The sequence below is a fragment of the Crocodylus siamensis genome, chromosome 9, assembly GCF_052110815.1.
Source record: "Crocodylus siamensis isolate JL-2025a chromosome 9, ASM5211081v1, whole genome shotgun sequence".
Classification (NCBI taxonomy): Eukaryota; Metazoa; Chordata; order Crocodylia; family Crocodylidae; genus Crocodylus; species Crocodylus siamensis.
In genome coordinates this window covers 37655985-37680439 of record NC_143403.1, presented here as the reverse complement: position 1 = coordinate 37680439, position 24455 = coordinate 37655985, and the positions used below count along the sequence as shown (strand labels likewise).

At 45.6% G+C, this 24455-nt stretch overlaps 1 protein-coding gene across 8 annotated transcripts in view; it reads left to right on the top strand.

The window, feature by feature from the left end:
- The window catches only part of CNGB1 (cyclic nucleotide gated channel subunit beta 1), a 152408-nt gene that overhangs the window by 46349 nt on the left and 81604 nt on the right, over positions 1-24455 (top strand). For 2 of the 8 annotated variants that reach the window (XM_090062699.1, XM_090062698.1), the window contains exons 7-18: positions 9023-9132; positions 10855-11015; positions 12230-12369; positions 13083-13137; positions 13609-13678; positions 14316-14436; positions 14577-14619; positions 15465-15537; positions 17352-17427; positions 19559-19606; positions 22891-22933; positions 24002-24155. In XM_090062699.1, the coding sequence (XP_089918825.1) occupies positions 12241-12369; positions 13083-13137; positions 13609-13678; positions 14316-14436; positions 14577-14619; positions 15465-15537; positions 17352-17427; positions 19559-19606; positions 22891-22933; positions 24002-24155 (812 nt within the window). In that variant the 5' untranslated portion in view covers positions 9023-9132; positions 10855-11015; positions 12230-12240. The other 6 variants (XM_090062700.1, XM_090062703.1, XM_090062701.1 and 3 more) reach the window with 6 other exon arrangements.

Below are 24455 nucleotides of genomic sequence, written 5' to 3'. Positions count from 1 at the left end.
ATCTAAATTATTTCATGGATAACCCCGGGTTCCAAAATAGGACTGAGCCAAAACCCCAGGCTCTTAATTCCTCTGAACTCAGAAGTGTTCAGCTCCAAATCTGCATCTTAGTCCTGTCTCCCAACTGTTTTCAGGCTTGCTCTTTAGCCCCAGGCTAACAGTGAACACTTGGCATAGAGCTCACTGGATGTTTCCTTGCACTGCCCCACTGGGGCTGTGTGAAGTAACTTTGGCTCCCAGGAGAAAACATTGCTGCAGTTTAATAGAGACACTTCCATCTCAAGGTGGGAAAGTTTTACTGGCTCTATTTTTTTAGTTTCCTTCCCTTTGAGTGATACCAACTGAAAGTGAGGCTAAATAGAAGGAAAAGAAAGAGCACTTAGAATAGATTATAAATATTTCTCTGGGGCTTACACATGTGTAGAGCCAGCCACAGATTTGAGTGCTCACACTGCAATATAAATAATAATAAATGGTCATAAATACCTACACTGAAGTGATACTTATTTTCTCAGCCTTCTTTGCATTGTGTGAGCCTTGTCTCAGGCCTGACTTGGGCTCTAGTCATTCTGTTTGCTGATCTCTTATTCCCATGGCAACAGGCCACCAATATCAAATGTAGTTGTTAGGTGATGAGGGCAGGGTTGCTAGGTAACCAGAGCAGTGGCCCTGCAGTTACCTGGTAACTGGTGACCCTCATTCAGTCTGGCTCAAAAGGAAGGTTGCAAGCCCTGCAGGCCTGCAGCCAGCTGCTGCCATGTCCAGACAAAGCTGGTTTGTTTTTGGGGAGGGGGGAAGTCACAGAGCTGGGCTGCATCCCCTGTCTGGAGACTAACACAGGGCTGATGGGTGGAGCACACTGCCCTGTAATCAGAGCTATCACACCCCCTGGAGTGCAGAGGTCCCAGGGACCTGACACCCTACTGCACTGGTGTCAGCTGCACCCTTACTTAGCCATACACACTCTCAGCCAGCAGCATGGAATTATTCCTCAGACAAGTGAAGAGGACTGCTGGGATAGGAAAATACCTGACCTCACCGTAAATCAGTGGGCCAAGCCCACTGGGGTCAGTTGGTCCCACTGAGCCAAAGCCAAGGGTCTGTCCCAATAAACTGATAAGGTATATGCCTGTTAGGGACACCTCATTTTGCAAGGGACCTCTCAGTTTGTGAACACAGGTCTGAGGGCGTCAAAAGGGCACAGCAACCCCCTTGGCTCAAAAGAGAGGTCATGGACCTCATACACCAAAAAAGAGAGGTATATAAAGGATGGAAGACCAGAATCATCACAAAGGAGGAGTATTCCACGCTGGTCCACACCTGTCAGGAGCAAACCAGGAAAGCCAAGGCTGCAACTGAACTTCAAGTAGCTACACATATCAAGGACAATAAAAAGTCCTTTCTCAGATATGTGGGGAGTAGGAAAAAAGCAAGGATAACATTGGACCCCTGCTAAACCAAATGGGACAACTGACACCCAGGAAAAAGCCAACCTGCTTAATGGGTACTTTGCATCAGTTTTTCATCAGCCCAAAGGGACTGCCCTGCGTAGCATGATACTGGACAGCCAGGGTGAGGGTGAATTTATATCCAGCATTAGTGTAGACCTTGTAAAAGAACACCTTGAGAGGCTGGACATCTTCAAGTCAGCTGGTCCTGACAGATTGCACCCCCGAGTACTTAAGGAGCTGGCAGGCGTCATAGCCCAGCCACTGGTAAAGATATTCAAAAACTCGTGGCTCACAGGTGAAGTACCCAAAGACTGGAAGAAGGCTGATGTGGTGCCCATCTTCAAGAAAGGGAGGAAAGTAGATCTGGGGAATTACTGGCCAATCAGCTTAACCTCAATCCCTGGAAAGATTCTAGAAAAAATGATCAAAGAGACCATTCTTGACAAGCTAGCTGACGGCAACATCCTGAGGGGCTTGTTGGAGGTAGGTTGCATGGGTTTGTTGCAGGTAGATCTTGCCTGACCAATCTCATCTCCCTCTTTGATCTGGTGACATATCACCTGGACAAAGGAGAAGAGATTGACATCATATTATCTGGACTTCAGAAAAGCCTTTGATCTGGTGTCCCATGATCTCCTCATGGAAGAATTGGCCAACTGGCCTCAGCTACATCACAGTCCGATGGCTGGGCAATTGGCTCCAAGGTTGAATCCAGAGAGTGGTAGTTGACAGACGTGAATCATTTTGGTGTTTCGTGACCAGTGGTGTCCCCCAAGGCTCCGTCCTTGGACCTGTTCTTTTTAATGTCTTTATTAACAATGTGGACACCAGTGACAGAAGTGGACTGGCCAAGTTTGCTGATGATACTAAACTTTGGCAAAGAGTGTCTACACCTGAGTATAGGTTGGTGATCCAGGCTGACCTGGATAGGCTTAGAAACCGGGTGGATATAAACCTGGTGACTTTCAGTACAGAAAAATGCAAGGTACTCCACCTCCGGGGGGAGTGGGGGGATGACCCACATTGCGTCTATAGGCTTGACAGTGCTATGTTTGCTAGCACCACGGCTGAAAGAGACGTGGGGGTCATAATTGACCACAAGATGAACACGTGCCACCAATGTGATGTCGCAGCTGGTAAAACAAACAAAATTCTGGCTTGCATCAATAGATGCTTCTCAAGTAAATCTCAGGATGTCATCCTCCCATTGTACTTGGCTTTGGTGAGGCCACAGCTGGAGTATTGCATCCAATTCTGGGCTCCACAATTCAAGAAGGATGTGGAGAAGCTTGAAAGAGTCCAGATGTGAGCCACGTGCATGATCAGAGGGCAAGAAAATAGGCCTTATGATGAGAGGCTGAGAGCCATGGGACTCTTCAATCTGGAAAAACACAGGCTCAGAGGTGACCTGGTGGCACCCTATAAATACATAAGGGGTATACATGAGGATCTGGGGGAATGCCTTTTCACCATAGGGCCCCAAGGGATGACAAGGTCCTATGGTCACAAACTCCTCCAAGACCATTTTAGCCTGGACATAAAGAAAAACTTTACTGTCTGAGCCCCCAAGGCCTGGAATAGACTTCCTCCAGAGGTGGTGCAAGGACCTGCTCTGGACTCTCTTAAGAAACATTTGGACACTTATCTTGCTGGGATCCTTTGACCCTAGATAACTTCCTGTCCCTGGGCAGAGGGCTGGACCTGATGATCTTCTGAGGTCCCTTCCAGCCCTAACGTCCATGAAATCTATGAAATAAATGCACCTGCCAACTGTATGTGCCAGCTCCAGACTGATGTGGAGGCCTCTACCCCATGGAGGGTATGGGTCTACCTCACTGTCTACCCTGCAGTGTTTGCCTGGATGTTCCCAAGTGTGTCCTGCCCACCTGCTCTGGCTTGCGGGCTCTAAACCCAATTGTGAGCTGGTAAAGTCTCTTTGATTGCAGCAGTCTCTCTCAAGCATGTGAGAAACTACGGTGCAAACATACTCACCCGTTCTGGTCCCAGCACCAGTATGGCTACCGCAGTATGGAACTCTACCTGGGATACAGTTAGTTCTGTTTCTGAGTATGGCCAGTGCTGACATGGCTACACAGAGTCAAGAAACAGTCTAGATATCTCTCCACAGTACTGTCTGCTTTGTACTGATGTTACCTGATGTCATAAAGCTGTGTGCAGTTGTACAGCTGAAGGCTATGGGCCATCATTTGGCTGCCTGCAATTAGCTACTTACCCCCTTACCCAGGTACTGGAAGCAGTGAATGCTGTGCATCTCTGTATGAGACATCTCCTCTGATGTGCACAGGCTCTTGATTCAGTGCCCTAACAGGCCTCCTGTGCCCTTCACTCCTTTGAGGCTTGGGGACTGGGAGATCCAGGGGTACCTTGGATGTCTGGGGACATATCTTTCATAAATTTCATAGATTTTAGGGTCGGAAGGGACCTATTAGAACATTGAGTCCAACCCCCTGCCCTGGATAGGAAAGAGTGCTGGGGTCTTTCTCAGCCTCTGCTGTATCTGACCTAATGTGAATAATGACAAGCCACATTTAATGAGACATCATTGCTGGCAAGGGGTCAAACAGCTTTTTTAAAATTATAAAACCATATAAATTACAAATATAATACACATCACTCCTTCCCATATATACATCAAAATTAAATTTCAACACCCATTATCAACATTTCTAAACATCACAAACAATTTAAATAACCACCATTTTTACTCACAGACAAATTATGTATCCCTCTCCTTATTCCACACAAAACTACACACTCCCATCATCCCTTTCTCTCCATCCCTTCAACCCCCACCAAACCAGACTACTCGCTTAACCTACTCCAGCTGGCCTAAACAGGGTTCTCCAATTTATTTGCTCTCAAAGAGCCACTTTGATTTCTCCTCTCCACCCTGGCACCATCACCCCCTTAACCCCACTGTCCCCCCAGATGCATTGGGCCACCGGTTTGATTCCACAGACAAAGAGTGCCAGGGACAAAGGGCACCCCTGTCACACCCCCTTGTCCACCTTAAACTCATCTCCCAATAACCCCTGCACCAATACCCAACTCGTTGCATTCCCATACAATGCCCGTACCCACTCAAAATGTTCCAGGAACCCCATCTTCGCCAAAATCCTAAACAAAAACTCGTGTAACACACTATTATAAGCTTTCTCTAAATATTTTCGCTCGATCTGAGCCTTCAAGAGGCTCACCACCACTTTCCATTTCCTGTCCCCCACATATCACAGTGCATCTCGTAAGATCCACTGAGTATCTGTCAATCATCTTCCTCTAATGGCATGTGTTTGGTCCTCTCCCACTGCCTGATCAAGTACCTGCCCCATGTGTTGCGCTAGCACTTTTGCTAAGAGTTTATAGTCAACAGTGAGTAGAGTTATGGGCCTCCAATTTTTCAAAAGCTCCTTCTCCACCTTTTTATGTAACAAAACTACCCCATCCACCGCAAAACCCTTTCCTGCTTCCACCTTCCCCAGTGCTTCTTTATATACCTCCACTAAATCCCTCTCTACTAAGTCCTAAAAACTTAAATAAAATTCAGCTGGCAGCCCATCCAACCTTAGTGTCTTATTTCACTGCAGTGGCTCAGTGCTGCTGCTACCTCTTCCAGTGTAATGTCCGTTGGCAAGAGAGGCTTATCCTCCTCTTTTAATGTTCTTCTACAACATGTCTGTGAAACAGTCCTGCTTGGCCCTATTCACCAGTTGTTCTTTGTATAAATCCCCATAAAAATGAGTAATCTCCCCCAATACATCCTCCTGCTTTTCAAGCCACAACCCTTCCCTGGTCTTCAGCTTCCCTACTTCCCCTTCTCCTTTCTGTACCTGCTCCTCAAAATATTTCCCCCATGTCTCCCCTTGCCCCACCCATGGTGCATGTGCCAAAAAGATGCATCCCCGTTCCCTATCTCTGAACCAGTTCTTAACTGCTTGTTTAGCTTCATGCAGTTTTTGTTTCACCTCCCGCCCGTTCATTGCTTCTTTGAGTAAACCTTGTACTTTTCCTTGCAATTTGGTCAAGGCCCTACTTTTCTTCCTTGCCCGCTGTTCCCCGGTGGCAAAAAAACATTTCTTAACTCTCTTCTTGACTACCACCCACCAGTCCCACTTCGACTGAAAGAAATTCTTCAGCGTACGCCAGCCTTCATATTCCTTTTGACAGAACCCAGAATCCCGGTCATCTTTCAACAGGAGTGTATTTAAACACCATACCCCCTTCCCTCTCTCTTGCTTGGTTCTCAGTTGTAAATCTACCCAGAGCAGCCTGTGGTCACTACAGCTCACATCTACAGCCTCTTTCCTGCCTACTCCCACACTCTCTGAAACAAAGACATAGTCAATCCGGGATACTTTACGACCCCTTGGATCAACCCTTGTTCTAACTTTTTCCTTCTCCCACACATCCCTCAACCCTTCTTCCCACAATCGCCCTTTCAGCCATTGCCTCGTGCTGTCCAGTTTTGCTCCACCAACTCCCCCTTCATGGTCCCCTTCCTCAATGATACAGTTATGGTCCCCAACCAGCACTCGATACCCACCTCCCCCGGCACATATTCCTAATTTCCGGAAACACGCCCCCCCCACCTCGCTATGGTCACTCCGTGGGGGCATAGACATTGAAGATGTCCACCCCTACCCCCTGCCCCACTGCCACCCTCATTTTCTGCATTCAACCCTGTATAACTGTTTGCGCTGATTTTACATTAACCCACCCTGCATCAACCAGTATACCCAGCCCTGCAGCCTTATTGTCATCTGACTCTGCCCACCAAGATGGTCCCCCATCCCATCTCTTTCTCAAATGTGTATATTCTCTTGCCAATGCTATTCCACATTCTTGCAGACATATAATGTCCGCCTTAAGTGCCTGTAAAGTCCCTTTCATTCTCTCCCAGTGGTTCCTTCTCATGAGGCTGTAAACATTTAATGATACAATTGTGAAAGCCGTGGTCAAGCATTTAAAAAGTCAGTTTCTCCCCCACCACCTTCATTTGAGCTGTTGCTTGCAGAGGACTTGGCCAAGTTGGCTGTCCCTCCTTGCCACATGTTAGTTGCTTCAGCTAAGTTTGGGATTGCTTTGGGGCTTAAGAACCCCTGTGTGTCCTCCATCCCATCCTCTTCTTCATGACATGCAGCTGTTTTGGGGGGGCGTTACCTTTTGCAGTGGTAGTTTTGTTCTCTTCCTCCTGTCCCTTCTTTTCTCCCCCTACTTTCTTTTTCTTAGGTTTCCCACTTGGTTCTTTTTCCTCTTACTTGAGCCTATTTCTTTTTCTGGCAAAGAGTCAAACAGCTGCTGCAGCTGTAGGGCACAAAGGAGTGGCCTGTTTAGGGGCAGCTGCACTCTTGGGCAGCAGTAGGAGGTTGCAGGTGGATGCCAACAATGATATGGAGAAATAACTGATCTCTGTTTGGAGGGAGAGGGGGAAGATCTACAGTGTCTCCAGGTGAGGGGCAGGTTGGTGGGAGGGTATCCCTGGTATGCAGGGATCTCATAGGATACAGTGACCTTGCCCTTCTCTGCTGAGCTGCTTCCAGGTCTGGAATTAGGAGCTAGTGGGTCAATCTCTCTTGTAATTAGGGCATTTACATGCTGGTTCAACTCCCTCCTCTCCTGAAGGGACTTGGACCCACCTCCCAGGGAGGTGCTTTACCCACACGTGTAGGCTCTTTCAAGGATGGGACAGAGTGGAGCATGAGACCCCTTAATGTCTCCTGCAATGCTGTTTCACTTTGCATAAATAATTAAGCATGCACCAGAGCAGGGACTAGCACTAAGCTGTCCAACCTTCTAGATAAGCCTCCTGCCCACCAGACCAGAGCATCAATCTCTCTGCCTCAGGAATATCTAATTATTTATATATACAGAGTGGAACAATTATAGCAAGAAAGACTGAGGGAGACCCATCACAGACAAGCAAACCACCTAGGGTGCTCCTCTGGGAGTTCCAAGATGTGCGTTCAAATATGATGGGTGGGTGGGTGGGGAGCAGAGCCTTGCTCTTGCACAGCCTGGTTGACTGCTTCAACTACTGGGTTGAAAGGGAGGAGTGGGAACCATGCCTCTTCTTTTCAGGATTCCAGCCCTTTGTTTGCTTTGCTGTTCTCATGAGAACTTCACAAGGAAATGTGCACTGATGGAATAATTTGTTCCTCACAAAATGGAATATTTGAGTTTTGGTTTCACCTTCCCTGACAACTTGAAAAATGTATTTCGCTTGGATCCTGAGCAATCTCCCTCTGACTTCTTTTGCTTTGGGTGCTGACCCCCCAAATCACCAATCCCTACCAGCTCTATTTGTAAGTGGCCTCAGGGAACATGTGCTGTCCTGGTCTCAGGGAATGGCTGGGGGTGGCTCCTGAGCCCTGCTGCAGTGGGGGTCCATGGGCATGGTTTGCACCTCTCCACAAAGAATATGAACATGTAGGCCCCAAAGTGGGAGGATTAGGGACAGTGGGGAATCCAGATAATTCACAGTGTCAGTGGTAAATGGATCAGCCTGCAACTGCCAGCCTCAGCAAGGGAAGGATTAGCTCAATGACAGGCAGCCTCAATCTGCCCCCAGACTTGCTCACTCTCCTGCTTGGATTGGCTCAGAGAGTGGTGGTCCTGAGCCCTGCATCTCCCTGCCTCATCCTATCCCTAGTTCTTCTGACAACTCTCTTCCCCTGTTTAATGTCTTATACTTGCATGCTCCTACAATCAGAGGCAACCATGTACCTCAGTTTGTTTGGCTTGGGATACAGCTTTGCAGATATCTATTTGGGAATGCAGCCCTGTAGTGGACAATGACAGCAGGCCTCCATTCCTGTAGTTTGTGTCAGCTCCATGGTTTTTTTTTTAATAAAATTTTATTTCCAGGGCCAGATCAGTTCTGAATTAAGTTGCAAATTTTGACTGAGCAGAACTCAGTTGTTCAAGTCTGTGTGGTGCTAACACTGGCAAGTATCCTACTGCCCAGATTTATCAGTCTGGGGCTTCAGATGGTCCCAAATCCATGGCAGGCATCCTATGTGCAAGCCCTAAGCCTGGAAGCCTTGGAGTTCAGTTCTGAGGCAGAGACTCCCCAGCAAGCCTCATGAATGGTGACTTGTAAGTAACAGCAATGGTATTAGGCATGGGTGTAAAATATTACTGCTGCACAGGTGGATCCTTAGTCTCCCGGATTAACAGGAATCTGCAGGTCCACAAGATCCTGGAGGCTGACCCAGGGAGAAGCAGAGGCTGGTGGCTGATTAGATATCAGACTTCCCTGTTGGTCAGTTGTGCCCTGGCATTTGAGTGACAAATCTGCTCACAGCTATGCCCGGAACAGTGCGGGGCTCTGATCTGTGTGGATATGGGACAACTCTGCCCTGTTAATCCTATTTGCATATGGTGCTGTTTGCTAATCCCCAGCAGAGCCCTTGAGAGGATTGCTATCAGTTAGCAGGGGAGCAGTATTGAGTGCAGGGTGATTGAGGGTCTTTTACTAGCTGCTGCAACAGGGAACAACAGAGAAGGAAACCAGTTCTTACCTTAGCTTATTTTCTTCTGGGTGTCTTATACAGGTGGATTTCTATGACACAGGAAAGAACAGGACCTCTTTGTTGCTCTAGATCATCCTTGAACACAAGTCTTGCAACATCAAGACTTCTGTGAGTCTGGAATTAGCAGGGAGGTGAGTAAAAATCAGAGCAGAGCAAGCAGAAGTGATAGTGGGGAAACATCCCTGGGGGGGCTGTAGCACTGGGATGTGCTGCAGGGCAGATGGTGCAGGCTGAATCCAGCCTTTGGACCATAACTGTGTTGTTTAAAGAAGGTCATTGAGATTGAGAATGAAGGGAAAGTGGGAGGGGGTAGGAAGGGGTTTACTGGAATGGGGGAGGGACCATGCAGTTGGGGTGACTACCTTGCTGTGCTCCTTGTGATATGCGACTGTGAGCATTTTGGACTAGAGGTTCAGTACTGGGACTCACCCCCTAATCAGGAGCATGACTGACCTCCTGCCCTGCATGTCCAGGGGAACTGGAAAGCCGGATGTTACAAGTGGCAGCAAGGGGACTGGTTAATGGAATTGATGTTGGAGAGGAGGGGGTGGCTGACATTTTTGAGGCCTCCCTCAGAAGCAGAAACTGCACAGCAGCCCCTTTCCTCGACTTGCCTGAATTAGCTACTGGAGGGGGGAGGTAGATCTGCATAAGTTAGATGGTCCTAAATCAGAACCTTGGAATCGAACACCTCCAGTGGGTGATACTCTGCTCAGTGTGTATGTGGGGGGGAGGGAAAGAGGGGGGGGAGTAGCGGATATTGCAGAGCTGCTTATTTAACAATGCGTGTATGTAACCGAGTATGCAAAAATATCATCTTGATCATGCCTATAATTTTCCCATGCAGTTCTTCAATTGCTATATTCCTGGCTGTTCACATGGGCAAATCCTTAGCTTTTCAGTATTCATATTTCTCCTGAAAACTACCTTCTCATTATACCCACAAATATTAACCTACCTCTCTATCATACCATTATCTTCTTAGTACTGTACCTACCCCTTAAGATAGGAGGGACTGGTTTCTGCCTGTCAGTGCAGCACCTAGCACAGGGTAGGGCTGTGATGATGATCATCACACATGATAAACAGTGAAATTTCCAGTCAGTGATATTATTTATGCTTGCAATTTTTCCTGCACTTCTGACCATGTCACCTGCATCTCGCTGTGAAACAAGTCCCTGCTGAATCTAACTTTAATATTCCAAACCTCCAATAGCAGCTGTATTTCATGTAAATGACCCCAGAGAGAAATGCTTCCATCTTTCCTGCTGCTTTGCCAGTCCCACCGCCTATCTTCCTGCAGAATCCTACTTGATCAGTGCAACAGGGAAGGCTTTAGGGTCCAGTATTCCATGACCCACTGGGCTTCATAGCAATAGGGAAAGAGAGAAATTTCAAGTTTTCCTGCACGATACAGTATTCACCTCTGGCCCTGGATGGTTTAATTCATGTCCAGATGGGATGAACTGAATAACTTTCTCTTGGCTTTGCTACTGGTATGTGATGTGACTATTTCAAAGCCAGAGGGTTAAGCTGCCATCACACGTATAAACCCATCACATGTTCTTTCTATCACCCCATTTACCCTGAGGTTCCTCCAAGAGAACTGTCACATTTTGGTTCTTCAGACCTCCCAGGATGTTTTTGTCTAACATCATTGTCTTTTTAGACTCAGGAGTTCTTTGGAGAGAGAAGAATCTGTGGCTCTCCCCCTATTCTCCATATTTTGTATAACATTGAGCCCACAGCCATCACGTAACTAATAATGAAGTAGCCTGAAGTGACTTTTAACTGGACTCTGTGTGCAATGGGAAGCCAGTGCAGAGAATTTCACATCAGGTTGTCATGCTCAGGTTGACCAGTGCTGCTGAGAAGTGTTGCTGCTTCATTGTGAACCAGGCTGGAGCTTCCTCAGGGCTTCGTTCATCCAGGAAGAAATCCAACAGTCTAATTAAGATAATGCCAGGCCTGCATTTGATTGGATGAGGTGGATGCATTTAGCTGGCTGCAGTTGGTGAGCATATCTTGGGTGTCTTGGGGTGTATCTACACAGCTAATTCACCTTAGGCTAATTCACCTGTTTCTTGGCTGCTTTTTCAGAGTCTTGCGGGTTTCTGCATAGTACTGCATTATGCAGTGGGTCCCCACAGGTCCACAAGATGATCCTTTTTATCTAGTGCCTCAGAGGGGGCAGCTTTTTACTGCTAGGCTTTTGCCATTCTTTGCCTCAAGCTTCAGTTACACTGTTTGACTATCATTGCTTTACCATTTCCGTGTGCTGATGGACTTTGGTAGGGAAGCCTGGGTTGGCTTGGATGAACTCTGTGACTCCTTTTGCAAGGGGGAGCCCTATCGTTTTACCACTCCAAGGCTGAACCCTGGGTCAGCACTGATGTTTCTTATCATGGCTATTTTCAGCAAGTCCAGAAAAACTCAAGCTCCTGTCAAAAACTCGTCTCCTCGGGGAGATCTGCATCCAGCAGATGTTCTGCAGCAACACAGGAAAGGCTTTCAAAATGAGACAGGGCCCTTAGAAGTCTGCACAGGAGAGCTAGATTTAGGTGCCTGTACCTGCTGGCAGCATGATCTGCTTCCAAGGCCCCAAACATCCAGAACTCCCTCTTCCCCCCTGCACTGTTCAGCAGAGTTGTTATCCCCATGTCTTTTCTCTTATATTATTTGTCTCCTTGGCTGCCATTCTCTTCCAGTGTGTTTCTGTGAGTAGTCTTTGATAGGGAAACCTGGGTTGATGTGGATGAACTGTGTGGCTGATACCCACCTCCTGTTCTGGTGTCCCAGGAAAGAAATCCACCCATTGGGTCCTGGTATCTCACAATACAAAAGTGGATAGGGAAAAGAAGAAACTTCTTTCATGCAAGTTATTAAGAAATTCCCCATATTTCCCCCAGTGTCCAAATGCACAACAGAGCCTGGAAGGGTTGCTAGCTTCTGCCTGATTCCACAATCTGGGGGCAGACTTTTTGTTGGAAGGGATGATTATGAGCTGACAAGTTGCTTCCCAGTAGGATTACTTCAGTCTTCTCTGGGTTCCATGTCCATAAGCTGCTCTTCCTCCAGAAACATCCAGATACCTTGGGGATGGAGTTCTTATCAGTTGACATAATGGAGATTCAGAGCTAGGTGGTGTCTTGCTAGCTGTCCTGGGGTCTTTGTGGCTTTACTGATGCATGTTTCTGGGAAGAAGCACTGATGCAACTCTACCTTTAGCAGGTGACAGGATGCTTAGCTGGCTTGAGAAGGTTGTGCCTCAGCCTCCTGAGACTGCCCATGTCCCAGGAGAAAAGGATGAAAAAAAAGAGGAACCCAAGGTAGTGATTGTGGAACCCCAGTCTGCAAAGGTGGAGCAGGTGAGTAGGGGGGAAGCAGCCCCAGGAGATGGGCTGACCACTGCCTTGATCACTGAGTCTGGGACGAGTGAGGGCATTAAGTGTGTGATGCATATACACTAGCTCATCTGACCAGTTGATACTGATCAAACTAAGTCAACTGCAATTCTTGGTTGAACAGATGTCAGGGAGATGCTGGAGACTGGCTAAGAGAGATTAGCAGAGGGACTGCTGGTTAAGAGTGAGCTACTTTTGCAAATGGTGTTAGTGAGGCCTGTAGTCTGTGCCAGTGCTATAATGTGCAGTTGTGCTAATGCCTTCATTCTCTTTCTTTCATGAACAAATTTTCTGGCTGCTTTGAAATATGACTACTTTGGCGTGAGCACTTGAACGCCTGGGTATGAGACCTTGTGATCCAGGAAATGAAACTGACTAAAACCAGGACATGACCCTGTAGCTGGAGACACATGAATGAGTGCTTGTATTGGTTGTCTTCAGGACCAATTGCAGGGCACAGGCTTAAAGAGAAACTGAGTGGCAACAACCTCTCTGTTTCCATGGTCTAACCTGAATGAACAGTAGAAAAGGAACAGAGAAGGCAGAAAGATCTCTGGATTTTAAAAATAATTTCAGTTTGGGTCAGCTCAGGTGGTGTCATCAGTAGCAAAGATAAGGATATTACAATATGTGACTTTTCACTTCAAGCTGTTCCTTCTGTGTTTTGACCTTTAAAGCCACCAAAAAGAGACACCAGAGCAGCAGAACCTCCCAAAAGCAAAGGCACAGAAGGTGAGTCCCTGAAAACAGCATCCATGCAGAATGTAACTACCACACATGGTACTGTGAGACTTGGTGGGAGTATCCATAGGTTAGCCATTCAGCCACAGTGGAAAGGACCCTGGTGTCAGTGATTGGCTACTCATGTTTGGGAGTGGGAGTGTGTGGGTGAGGTGTGCCTCTGGGAGCACTGGGGAGGCAATGCAGGTATATCCTGAGGAACCTGTGCTAACATCCATATGCAAGAATAAAGCTCTGCCAGTTGCCATCATAGCATGTCGTACACAATCACTGGTGCTACCTGGTTGAACTGGTATCTCTCCACACAAAGACAAACAGAAGAGTGGCAGATCTGAACAAAGTATTTTAAAATGCTTTTCCTGGAGGTAGCTGTGGGTTGACCTGGATAAATGACACATGGTTACTTAGGTGAGTGTCATGGTTGGTCCTTCTTACACATGACCTTGCTTTACTTTCATTTAGGCGTAGAGAAGAAAGTAGAACCTGCCATGACCCATGAGCCAGGACCAGCACCAGCATCTGCAGCAGAAAGGTTTTTGTCTATCATGTGTCCTTCCTGCTAATTAGGAGTTGGGATTTAACATGCCAGCTGGTAAGGGACTTCAAACCAATGTGAATTCTGGCTCTATCTCAGAAACAGGCCTGTGGACAGATGTGGTAGTGGTAGGTGGGGAGATCCCTGTGGAAAGGGGTCCTTTGTTTCTAGCTTACATACAGAAAGGAGTTGGCTGCCTCTGTGGCACCTCCCTAGCCGAGGGAATACCTACCATTGGTTCCTGAGCTCATATGGGTACAAGGATTGGAGAAAGGAGTGGGTAGGTTAAGGGCAGAGCCAAAGGTTCACATGCTGTTCCCCACTGAGCTGTCTGGAGCTGACTAGGAAAGTCTGGAACTTCATTAATTTTACTGTGGAGCCCACTCTGCAACAGGAAATACCCATTCAGGAGCCTGTGGTAGAGTAGTTCCCTTGGAATTGGGAAGGGGCTGGTGGAGCTCCCCCTGGTCTCCTCCAGGTTTCACAAGAACCACAACATTTCTAGAGGATTCTGCTGCCCTCGCTCTGCTGATGGAATGATACAGGGAGCCTTCACAAGGAGAACCCTGTGGGATGATTTGGTCCCTGGGGTTCACCTCACCAGGTGTATTTGAGCCCTTCCATTCTCTTGCAGCACTGGAGGAACTGTCCTCTCCTGGCTGTCTCAGGGGCTGGAAAAGTTTGTTCCTCAACCAGCAGAAAGGCTGCAGAGCCTTGGGAGGAGCTTTGAGACCAGTTTGGATATCGTTCAGCAGGTAGGTCACACAACCTGTGGAATCAGTCAGCAGAGGCGTCTGGTGTTCGTGCATTGACTTCTGTCATGAGAAGACCAAAAATGGCCTTTATCATTTTTACTGGTGGTTTTAATTGTGTTTTGTGTGTGCGCACTCTGCAGGCTGAAGTCCCACCTGTCCAGGAACTGGATGTTGTCATACAAGGTAAAGTTATGAATGATACCATCATATTGATGCCAAACTCCTTGGGCACTTTATTTCCCACAGACCCCAAAGCACTGTGCAGAGCAGGCCAGTGTAATTAACTGAACCACACTAAGGCAAAGCAGCTTCCCTGAGCAAGTCCAGTTGCAGATTTAGGCACAAAACCCAGGATTCCTAAGTGCCTGTCCAATGCTCTCTCCAGTTGGACACCCCTCCTACTATAGATGTGTGAACAGAGTGACATAGCTTCTTCTGTATCATCAAAGGCTCCCTAAAAGGGAGCAACTTTCCTCCTCCTTCTTGGGACAACCAGGATTGCCCAGTCAGGAGAGAAGTTGTCACTTTGCTGCTCTCTCAGTGCTGGGAGTGACTGTATTGTTTTCAGAATGCTCCAGCATATCTTCAATCTTCTCTTGTCTGTTTTGTTTGTGATTCCTCAAAGCAGTTCCAGGGGCTGATCCCAAGTGCTCACAGTGTCTCTGTGTAAGAGAGACAGAGAGAGGATCTTCCATTTTCATGCCTTGCAAACGTAACTGGCACTGAGCTCTCTGTAGTAATGGGAGACACAAAGCTGTCTTTTGCCTTCCCATCCAGTACCACTTCCAAAGGAGGACAAGTCACTGCCTAACCTTCCTCAAAATGTTGTAGGACTGGGAGAAGAATTCCCCAGGCTTTTGGGTCCTCGTAGCCATTTCCTTGCTTGATGCCGCTGATTAGAGTCCAGTTTTAAGGTCACTGTTGGGGAAACCAAAATATAAGATTAGTCAGGAAGCTCTTCACAGTCCTGTATTTAGCAGACCTCTGTGAGACGGTTAACTCTCCACATACTGTCTTTCTTCCTCAAGAGCCTCCTGCACCCAAACCAGAGGAAAAGGAGCCTCAAGATTCTAAAGAGTTGCAATCCAGCTCAGAGCAAACGTAGGTTCTCCCGGCAGTGTAGAGATACCTGTGTAGCATCGCAGTGCTTGTAGACCTAGTTGCTGTCCCTTTATTTCAAGTAAAGTGATGTTAACCACTAGAATGCCAATCTAATAGAAAATCCCATGCTGGATTACCATTTGTTTTCTTGACTATCAACCAGGTTGGATTTAAGGTGACTGTGACAGCCATACTGCTGGGGGGAGAGAGCAGGGGTGTTGCTCTGAAAGATAATAAAGATGTTGACTGAAAGATCTACTTTTTTATTTACTGAACTCTGTCTCTGGTTATAAGAGAGGATGGTCCAACTATATGAGTTTGAGCCCCAAGGGCTGAATGGATACAGAGTCTTGACTCCACTCTGAATGCATAAAGGGATAATCTCTCTGGGTATGTATGTGCTACATCCCCTGTATGTCAAGGGTGCCCAACCATTCCTGCTCTCTGGAGATAGAGGTCCCAAAAGACATAATGAGGAGGAGTCCCTGGAGCAGCTTCACCACTGCATTTCCAGGTTTGTTGTGTGAGTGGCATGTACTCACCAGCAGTCCTCTGTGAGAGTGCTGGAGATGTAATTTAGACACAGCCAGAAGTCAGTACTAGGATCCTGGCTGACAAAGGGTGTCTTTCTTCACAGCACTAAGGAGGATGCATTTTTTTTAAATGGTTGAGCTTCAAATACTTGTAGTAGTGTCTTACCTCCAGCTCTCTGACTGTCACCCTTCAGTGGTGTATGTCATTGCTGACGCTGTACTTTTCTAACCTTGCTAGTCCTATCCTATAGGCTTGACATTGGTCTGCTCTCCTCCTTGAGCAGTGAATGTAATGAGATGCAAGGAGGCAGCAGGGCTACAGGATCAGAAAGGGGATGTTGGAGAACTGGTAACAGTTCCCTCATGGTGGAGGAGGAAGAAGTGAGCTATGCCCATTTTTTTCTCTTTAGTTTAGTTTACTCCAGTAGGAGAGGCTCCAGTAGGAGAGGCCCATAGCTCTTCAGTAGCAGGCTTGGCCAACCTTCCTAAAGAGCCTCAGAGAGTTCAGACCTCTACTTCCCTTAGGCCACAAGCCCAGCCTATGGCATTTCCCATCCTCACATATCAGGGTGGGCATTGCTTGACAGATAAAGAGAACTTTTGTGATTTGCTGTAGATCACAAGACCTTTACTCAAGATCTGTTAGTTCCAGAGTTGGGAATTGAACTGGGTTGTCTGATTTCCTAGTTCATTATTCACTGGATAGCACTGTCTCCACTCTTACACCTGCCTATCTGAACCTTCACCAAAGTTTCTGCACCCTTAGTTCTACAAAAAAGGGTGGAGACATCACAAGAATGGGCTTTTCTCTATTTTTTTCACTACTAGTCAATGTCAACTCAGCAACAATGAGATAGAGACTACTTATTATTAATAACTATTAATGCTCAAGAGAGGTTTAAGTAGCTAACCAGGAGCTGTGGCAGTTCAGACTCCAGCTGCAAAGCATTTACCCAGGATACTGGTGTGCTCATACAGCCCACTTTGAAGCCTGTGTTTCTGTAGCCGGTGTGCTACCACGAAGCGCAGTCTCACTCCTGACTGCAGTTTTAGATAGAGCTTCTGCATTCTGGCTCTGAGTTGTGTGTGTTGAAGGCAAATTCTATCCCTTCCTCCCTGCACATTGAATGGACCGTGGTTCTGAGGGTTAGCCCTGAATATGTTCCTTTGTCTCTGAGCATAATTCCCCAAGGGCAGCAGAGGAAAGGAAAGTGGGTCCACTATGGTTGTAGTGAGGATGTAGGGAGAGCTGTTATGACTGTGTGTGTTCTCTTTCTGCAGGTTTGGAAGCGGAGTCATTAACTGGCTGGTGCAGGGTTTTGAGAAAATGGTACCTCAGCCAGAGAAAAAGCCTGAGGTGGGTGCAGCAAAGATCAAGAATGTGCTTAGTTACTGTAGCACAAGTTATGTCTGAATACATGCTCAGGAGTTTACTGGGTACTAGAGTATGGAGGCATCATTCCCTTCCATAGACTCAAAGGGAAATAAAAATATGTGCAGCTACTCACTTAGAACCATGGCACTACAGGATGGTTACCATGTTGCAGATCCTATTTCCCTCTTAGGTGTCCAAGTGGAATTCTATTCTAACCTGCTTGAGTGCCTGAAATACATTACCACATCCACTTTTTCCCATCAGAACTCTAAGACTAATTCGCAAAAGCTGTGAGAAGGTAGAGGTGGGGGAGAACTCATTCAGCTTTTGCATTAGCATGTTTTTTTAGCCACTCCAGCAGGCTGGAATCAAAGGACCCTTGGGCACCTAATAGATGAATTGGGATCCAGCCCAAAATGTTTTCTTGTTTAAAATTATTGAAACACAGAAGGAGGAAATGGGAAGGGCAAAGGACTGCAGGTCTGAGCTCTTAGCAATTGTAGGAGCTGGCTCACCTCATCTTAATGAATCTTCCATACTCAGGGAAAACATTTTCTCATCCCCAGATCTGATCCAGAATTTTCTGCAGGTGAAACTTCCATGGTAGTGGAAGAGCTCAGGATCTTTTCTCCATGGAAGCAGAAATCAGTGGTATTAAGTATCTGGTCCATTCCTGCCCATGACTTGTGTCAGTGTCATGTTACTCATTTTATTTTTGTTCAAATGTACCTAATGTGGAATCTGCTAGCACCTTGGGGCAGAGAATTCCAAACATTTTCACTCCTGAAGATGCACAAGGCTACTGTTGCCTGGTTACTTGGTTCAAACAGATGCATATTCAAGTCCAAATGATTCTTTTTGAGGACTTATTCACTGTAATAAAAATTAAGTAATCCTCTTAATTCCCTCTTCTCTAAACCTTCATAAGCTTAAGGACTTCTTATATCATGATGGTAGAGACCCTTGATACTGTTGATCAGTTTAGCAACATATTTCTTAAAATTTCCTGGTTTCTCCCTTGCAAAAATGTTTTGTTTTAAAAACACTGGGTTTTCTGAAGCTGCAAAAATTATGGTGTGGGATAGCTCTCTCCACAGATCTGTCAGACGACAGATAATCAAGGAGTGGCATATTCAGTGCATAGTCTAACATACAGACGCACACCTACACACATATGCACAAGTGCTCTAACCCTTAAAAATGTTAGTATCCTTTTGAGTGAAACTAGTCCACCCACAGTTTTCCCACTGTGAATTGTACTTACTGACAGTTTGGGTGATTTGCAAAAAGCTGTTTTCTAAGGGAGCTGTTACGTATTAAAGTAGCTTTATCTAAATAATTAAATATTATGCTATTGAAAAGGGAGGTCTCAGTAACATTTTATACTGAGGCTTTTATAATGCTCAATCTATTTCACTTTTCAAAGAGGAGCTTAAGAAGCAACTGGATCATGGTTTGTAAAAACCTACAGGGGAAGAGAGAGTTGAGATTAAGACACCATTTGATCAAGCTGATCAAAATAACAGCCAGATCCAAACAGCTGGCATTAAATAAGAAACATTCCAATCAGAAATGTGTTTCCTAACAGTGAGGGGTACTAACCATTGGAACAGCTCACCAAGGCATGCAATAAATGCACTGTCACTTGGAGCCTTTAACTCAAGTTGGATGTTGTTCTGGGAGATAGGCTGCAGTTCAACTACAGGCTGCTGATCTTAATAGCCTCCAATTATACAGGAGGGCAGAAAATGTCCTCTTACCACAGGTTTTATTGGCTGGAATTCCATGGCATAGGTTATGAAAGAGTCAGGCTGGACAAGCACATTGGTCCCTTATGACTCTCTGTGAAAAGTCTCTATTTAAAATCGCTGGTGACTGAAGTCCTCTGCCTTTCCCCCTCTGGCTCCACAGGTGTTATGAAAATACAAGTGATAAAAACAGTATCAGTGCCAGGTTCACAAACTGTCCATCCCAATAAGGAAGGGCTGCTTCTAGGAGAGAGAAGGGTGTTCAGAGGGGCATTGGTACCTGCTCAATCCTTAAGCCTTCCATTGGGGGTCTTTATGAGGAGGTCAGTTAGTACTGTGATAGTAATGCCTTTCTCCCAATTCAGGTCTGTACTCAGCAGCCTGTTGTATATCAACCTGCAAACAGCTGTCAGGTAAGAATGGGTTCCAGTTACTATAGACCCATTTCTTATCTGGACCCATGAGTGAGGCATGGTGACCTCCACCAGCAACTTCTTCTGTCACCCCAATCTCCATTGTGCTACTTTTTAGAATGGCTTAAGTAGCTGTATTTGTGTACAGTGCTATGTGCTAGGTGAAGAATAACCTTTTCAAAATAGTTTCTAGCCCAAGTCCCTCGTAATGAAAAATGAGAAAGTAGATATAAATGTAAGATGTAGCACTGGTATTTGTCTCATTGTTATTCTTTTTCAGACCTTTTCCTGAGGCATCAATGAATATTTTACTACATCTGTGTTGACTTTCTAGCTGCTCAGCTGCTGCAGATGCTGTTATAGTTTCTTGGGCCTGGTCCTCACAATAAACTAGGTCATATTAGAATATGAGCTGGAGGAGTCATGTAAACTAACACAATATTAATACAACTTTTAGTAAGAGTAGATGGGGACAAGTTGTATCAACTGCTTGCTGTTAACCCTAGAGTTCCAGGAGGATTTATTCATAATGTTGACTATCATAATCCATGTCTACATGGACTATGAAATTATACTGAACTTTTTGTTAGCTTGCACAACTCCTCAAGGTTGTTGTCCCTCTTGATCCAATTTTCTCATGCAGACCAGCCTACAGAGATATTTCCCTCATTTTTTGTTTTCAAACCAGTTTCTTAGACTACTTTAAAAAAAATTAAAGACAAATTCTGCATTTAAAGAACACACAGCTTCTGACTCATAGTGATCAAGGTCCAATATTAAGTTAAATAGCTCAGGACATGGTAAGGGCAGCAGGCTTAAAGTATGATAATACAGTATGGTTTGTAAAGTCTTATGCTGTTCAGCAAATCTCCTAACATATGGACATTCAGTAGTCAGATAAATATAGGGAGAGTCTTAGCTTTGTGCTTCCTGGCACTTGGGATGCAGATAATAATGTTCTTAAGAAAACAACCATTGGATGTGTAGAACATCATTTGACAGATAAGGCTTGATCCTGAGAAGTGCTGAATACCCTTAACAGGCACTGGTGCCAGTAGAAGTTATATGGACTCACATGGCATCTTTTAGGATCAGGCCCTTAGAGCGGCACCAACAAGGCTTTCTTACATATTTAATCTGGGCATCTAATAGGAACCGTTTCCAAGTTTCCATGCTCACAATGTTAACGTTATAAGGGTTCTCCTAGTATGTCACATACTACATCATCACTGTTATTGCCCCCAACAGTTGCCAGTGGACCAGCGTTAACACTCTACTTGTTGTTAGTGAAGCTGCACTGAAATGGGAGATATCTCAGGTCTGTTGTAATGACCGCATCTCTGGTCCTACTTAGGCAAGATTCACATTTGGCTTAAACAAAGCTCCTACTAACCCAGTTTTTATAATTACTATTGTTTTACACTAGGTCCTAGAAGCCTCATGTGAAATCCATTGTGTTCTGTAGTGTACACACATACAAAAAGACAGCCCTTACCCTTAGGAACATAAATATAAATAGGCAAGACAGAGTGGGACAGAAAGCAAGCACTGCTCTTCATCTTATCAGTGGGGAACTGAACCAGTGGCCGTTTCTATGAGACGCTGACTGTGCAGTCATTGCTGTGCATGGTCATTTAGTACTTGTATAAACAAGTACTGAATGACTGCACAGTAACTGGAGTTACCAGTGCTGAGGAATGGCTTTTTTGTGATGCTGACTGCACAGTAGCTTGTGACTACTGCACACTAGCATCACGTCATGGTTCCTGCCATGTGATGCTACTGTGCAGTAGTCACAGGCTGCTGTGCAGTCAGCATCTCACATAGACATGGCCAGTGAGACTCAGTGGATTACCCTGGGTTAACAGGAGATTGGAGTAAAGCTGAGAAGTGAACCCAGATCTCTCAAGAGCTAGTAAAGTGTTTTGAAAACAAGACTACCCATTTTCTATAGAAACTGCACACAGGGCCATATTTGCTGCCTTGAAGTGGCTGAGGCTCTCAAAGCTTTTTAGTGCACAGACTGCCATCCAGGGCTCTGCTTCTTCCTCCCACAAGCTAAACCATCTGGTTTCTGTATATGGCACCAGTGGTACTCAGGGTGAAATTGCTTTCCTTCTGTCACAGCTCAAACATAAGGCTTTTGCTTATTTAAAGTAACTGAATAATAAACCCTCTGTAGTGTCATTTTTATTTTCAATGTAGAGCAAACTTGAGTGCTTGCATCACAGAGTCTTCCTGGTTAGTTCTTAATGGAAGAGTGGGTCAAGAAGGGATGGCTTGGTAGGCAAATAAAGAACCAATTCTCCTTTGATCCTTTATTGGATTGACCCTGGAGTGTTTTCCTGCTGCTCTTGAAAGAGCGTAGCCTATTGATGCTGAACATTGTCCTGAAAGGACCAGGGCAGGGAGAATGACTTTTCAACATACAAACAGCTTTAGGATTGAAAATAAACAGATTTCTATCGAAAGGCAGGATTCTCTTGCGGAAGCACCTTTAGCTCAAGTAGGGTATGTTCACTTCAAAGTGAGCAAGAAACATTGCCATTCCAGTTCGGTCAGCAAAAGTTCAAAGAGAAACATGTTCCTTCTTTTCCTGTGTTTTGGTCTTTTTAGCCACAGATCTCTTAAGGGAGGAAATACAGAGGATATTCTGTTGAGAGCATTTTGGGAGGCAGAGGGTGCAAAACAAACCACTTTTTTGTTTTAATCCCCATCCTCATCCTCACAACTGCTCAGTTCTACCATTGCACACAGGACTCAATCAATAGAACAACATGGGTGTTAGATCTGTATAGGATCAGAATTGGCATTATTCATAGAGACCAAACATTTCCACTAGCGCTACCACCAATTCATGTGAAGCAGACAAGACCAGGACATCTAGCTGTTGTGCTCAGTGTAAAGAAAAGGGACAGTTTTGATTGCTCTGCAGGATTTTCAGGCTGCCATACCCCCTTGTGACTGTTTAAGATGTATTACATTTTGCCAGGATAATTTTTTTTAATCTCTCTCCATTATGTACTTCCCCTTTGATATCAGAAGGCAGCACTGGGGAAAGTAGATCTGGATTGTGACATTAGCAAGTGCTGGGCAGTCAAGTCACTCCCTCCAATTTGTCCATTTTGTATGTGTTGGCTCTCATTCCTCTGCCAGTATCTCTGCTGTCAGGCTAAGGCTCAGAAAGATGGATGCAGGCTGGGGTGGGGGCTGCTATTGGCTACATCTTCATTTGAATTCAGGAGTCAGTGTGTAAATGGATTTCTTATGTGTCTGTGTAACAGGAAGCAAAGGAAAAGAAGCCTGAGGAGACTGCCAAAATAGAAGGTAAGTGATTTCTTTTGGGAAAAGTGGATGTGCTTGACTGTCATCCATTCTGAAGAGGATACAAACTTTGCTGCCTGAAGTCTTCTAAGAGTTAAGACCCTTCACAAGCACTCTCATTAAGCACTTCCCCTCTTCATCTCAGTCTTGGAGCCTTGAAGCTGCATTTCAGTGAAAAGCAGTAGAAGACTTTTACTAGTGCTGTGGAGATCCAATGTGTGTGGCAGCCCTGTGCTGGTTGATGGGCTAGTACCCACCCTTGCACTCATGGGAAATTTGTACTGCTACAGTGATGAGTTAGTGCTTTCTTGTAGCAAACCTGCCCTGATGCCTTAAGAACATAGAGGAGGAAATCAGGTATGTTGTTCATTGGAAAGTTTTACAAAATTGAACAAAAAGGGCAATCCTGTCCCTCAGTGCTCTGGGGCACTTTGTTTCACCTTCTGAAACATCTCTTTATGCTTTAAAAGGTCAAGTCAAAACTTACATAGACCTTTGTATGTTGTAGTTTTAATTTCAAAAGCCTCCTATCTATTCATTCTTTTCCATAGAAGGGTGGTGTTAACTAGAGTTCAAAATGGTGGTGGTCATCTGGGAGCCCTGGAACAGAAACATGACTGCCCCAGTGCTGACACTGGCATGTCTGGTCATGTACTTTGGAAACTCATCAAGACTGTAGCTATCTGTTTCCCCTGTGTTTTGTACAGCACCTGGCACAATACATCTGACTGGGGTCACTAAGTGGGACTAGAATAGAAAAGAAAGATCGTATCCACTCAGAGGGCTACTAGCAGGTGACTGAGTCTTACAGGACTGACTTTTAAATCTGGGGTTCATACAGGGAAAAGTTCTCCCCTCTGCTGGGTATGGCCCTGTGACTGTACCATCTTAATACCATTTACACCCTCACAAGAGACTTTGTAGCTCTGATGAATCCCTTGGCTCTGACCCTCAGCATAAAGAAGACTTTTACCCACAGAGCTTTGCCCTTAAAGGCCTTTAGAGCTGCTGTTTAAAATTAAACTAACTCTGCTGCTTTTCTTCTCTCTGTCTCTCTCTCTCTTTGTGAAGAACCAAAGCTGGAGCCTAAACTGGAACCGAAGCCGGAGCCTCCACCAAAAGAGAGTGCCAGTGAATCTCTAACTACACAAGAGGCAACTGCAGCTAGCCAGCTGGGGCTTGGAGTCTCTTTTTTCCCTTGGGCTCTAGGTGGTGATGGTAGCAGGTAATGCAGCTCCTTGGTTTCTGTAAATTTGGTTTAGGGTGTGTGAAAGAAAGCTTATGCAAGACACTGTATAACTATAACTATATAGATATGTGTGTGTGTGTATACATATATATATATATATATAGAGAGAGAGAGAGAGAGAGAGAGAGATATGTATGTATGTATATATATATCCCCCCCCCCCAAAAAAAAAAAAAAGAAAAAAAAGTTTTCTTGGATACTTATGTTCCTTAATGCTCTGAGGCTCTGGTGCTTTCCATTGCTCTTGGCATCCAAGTGTATGTTTACTTGTAGTTG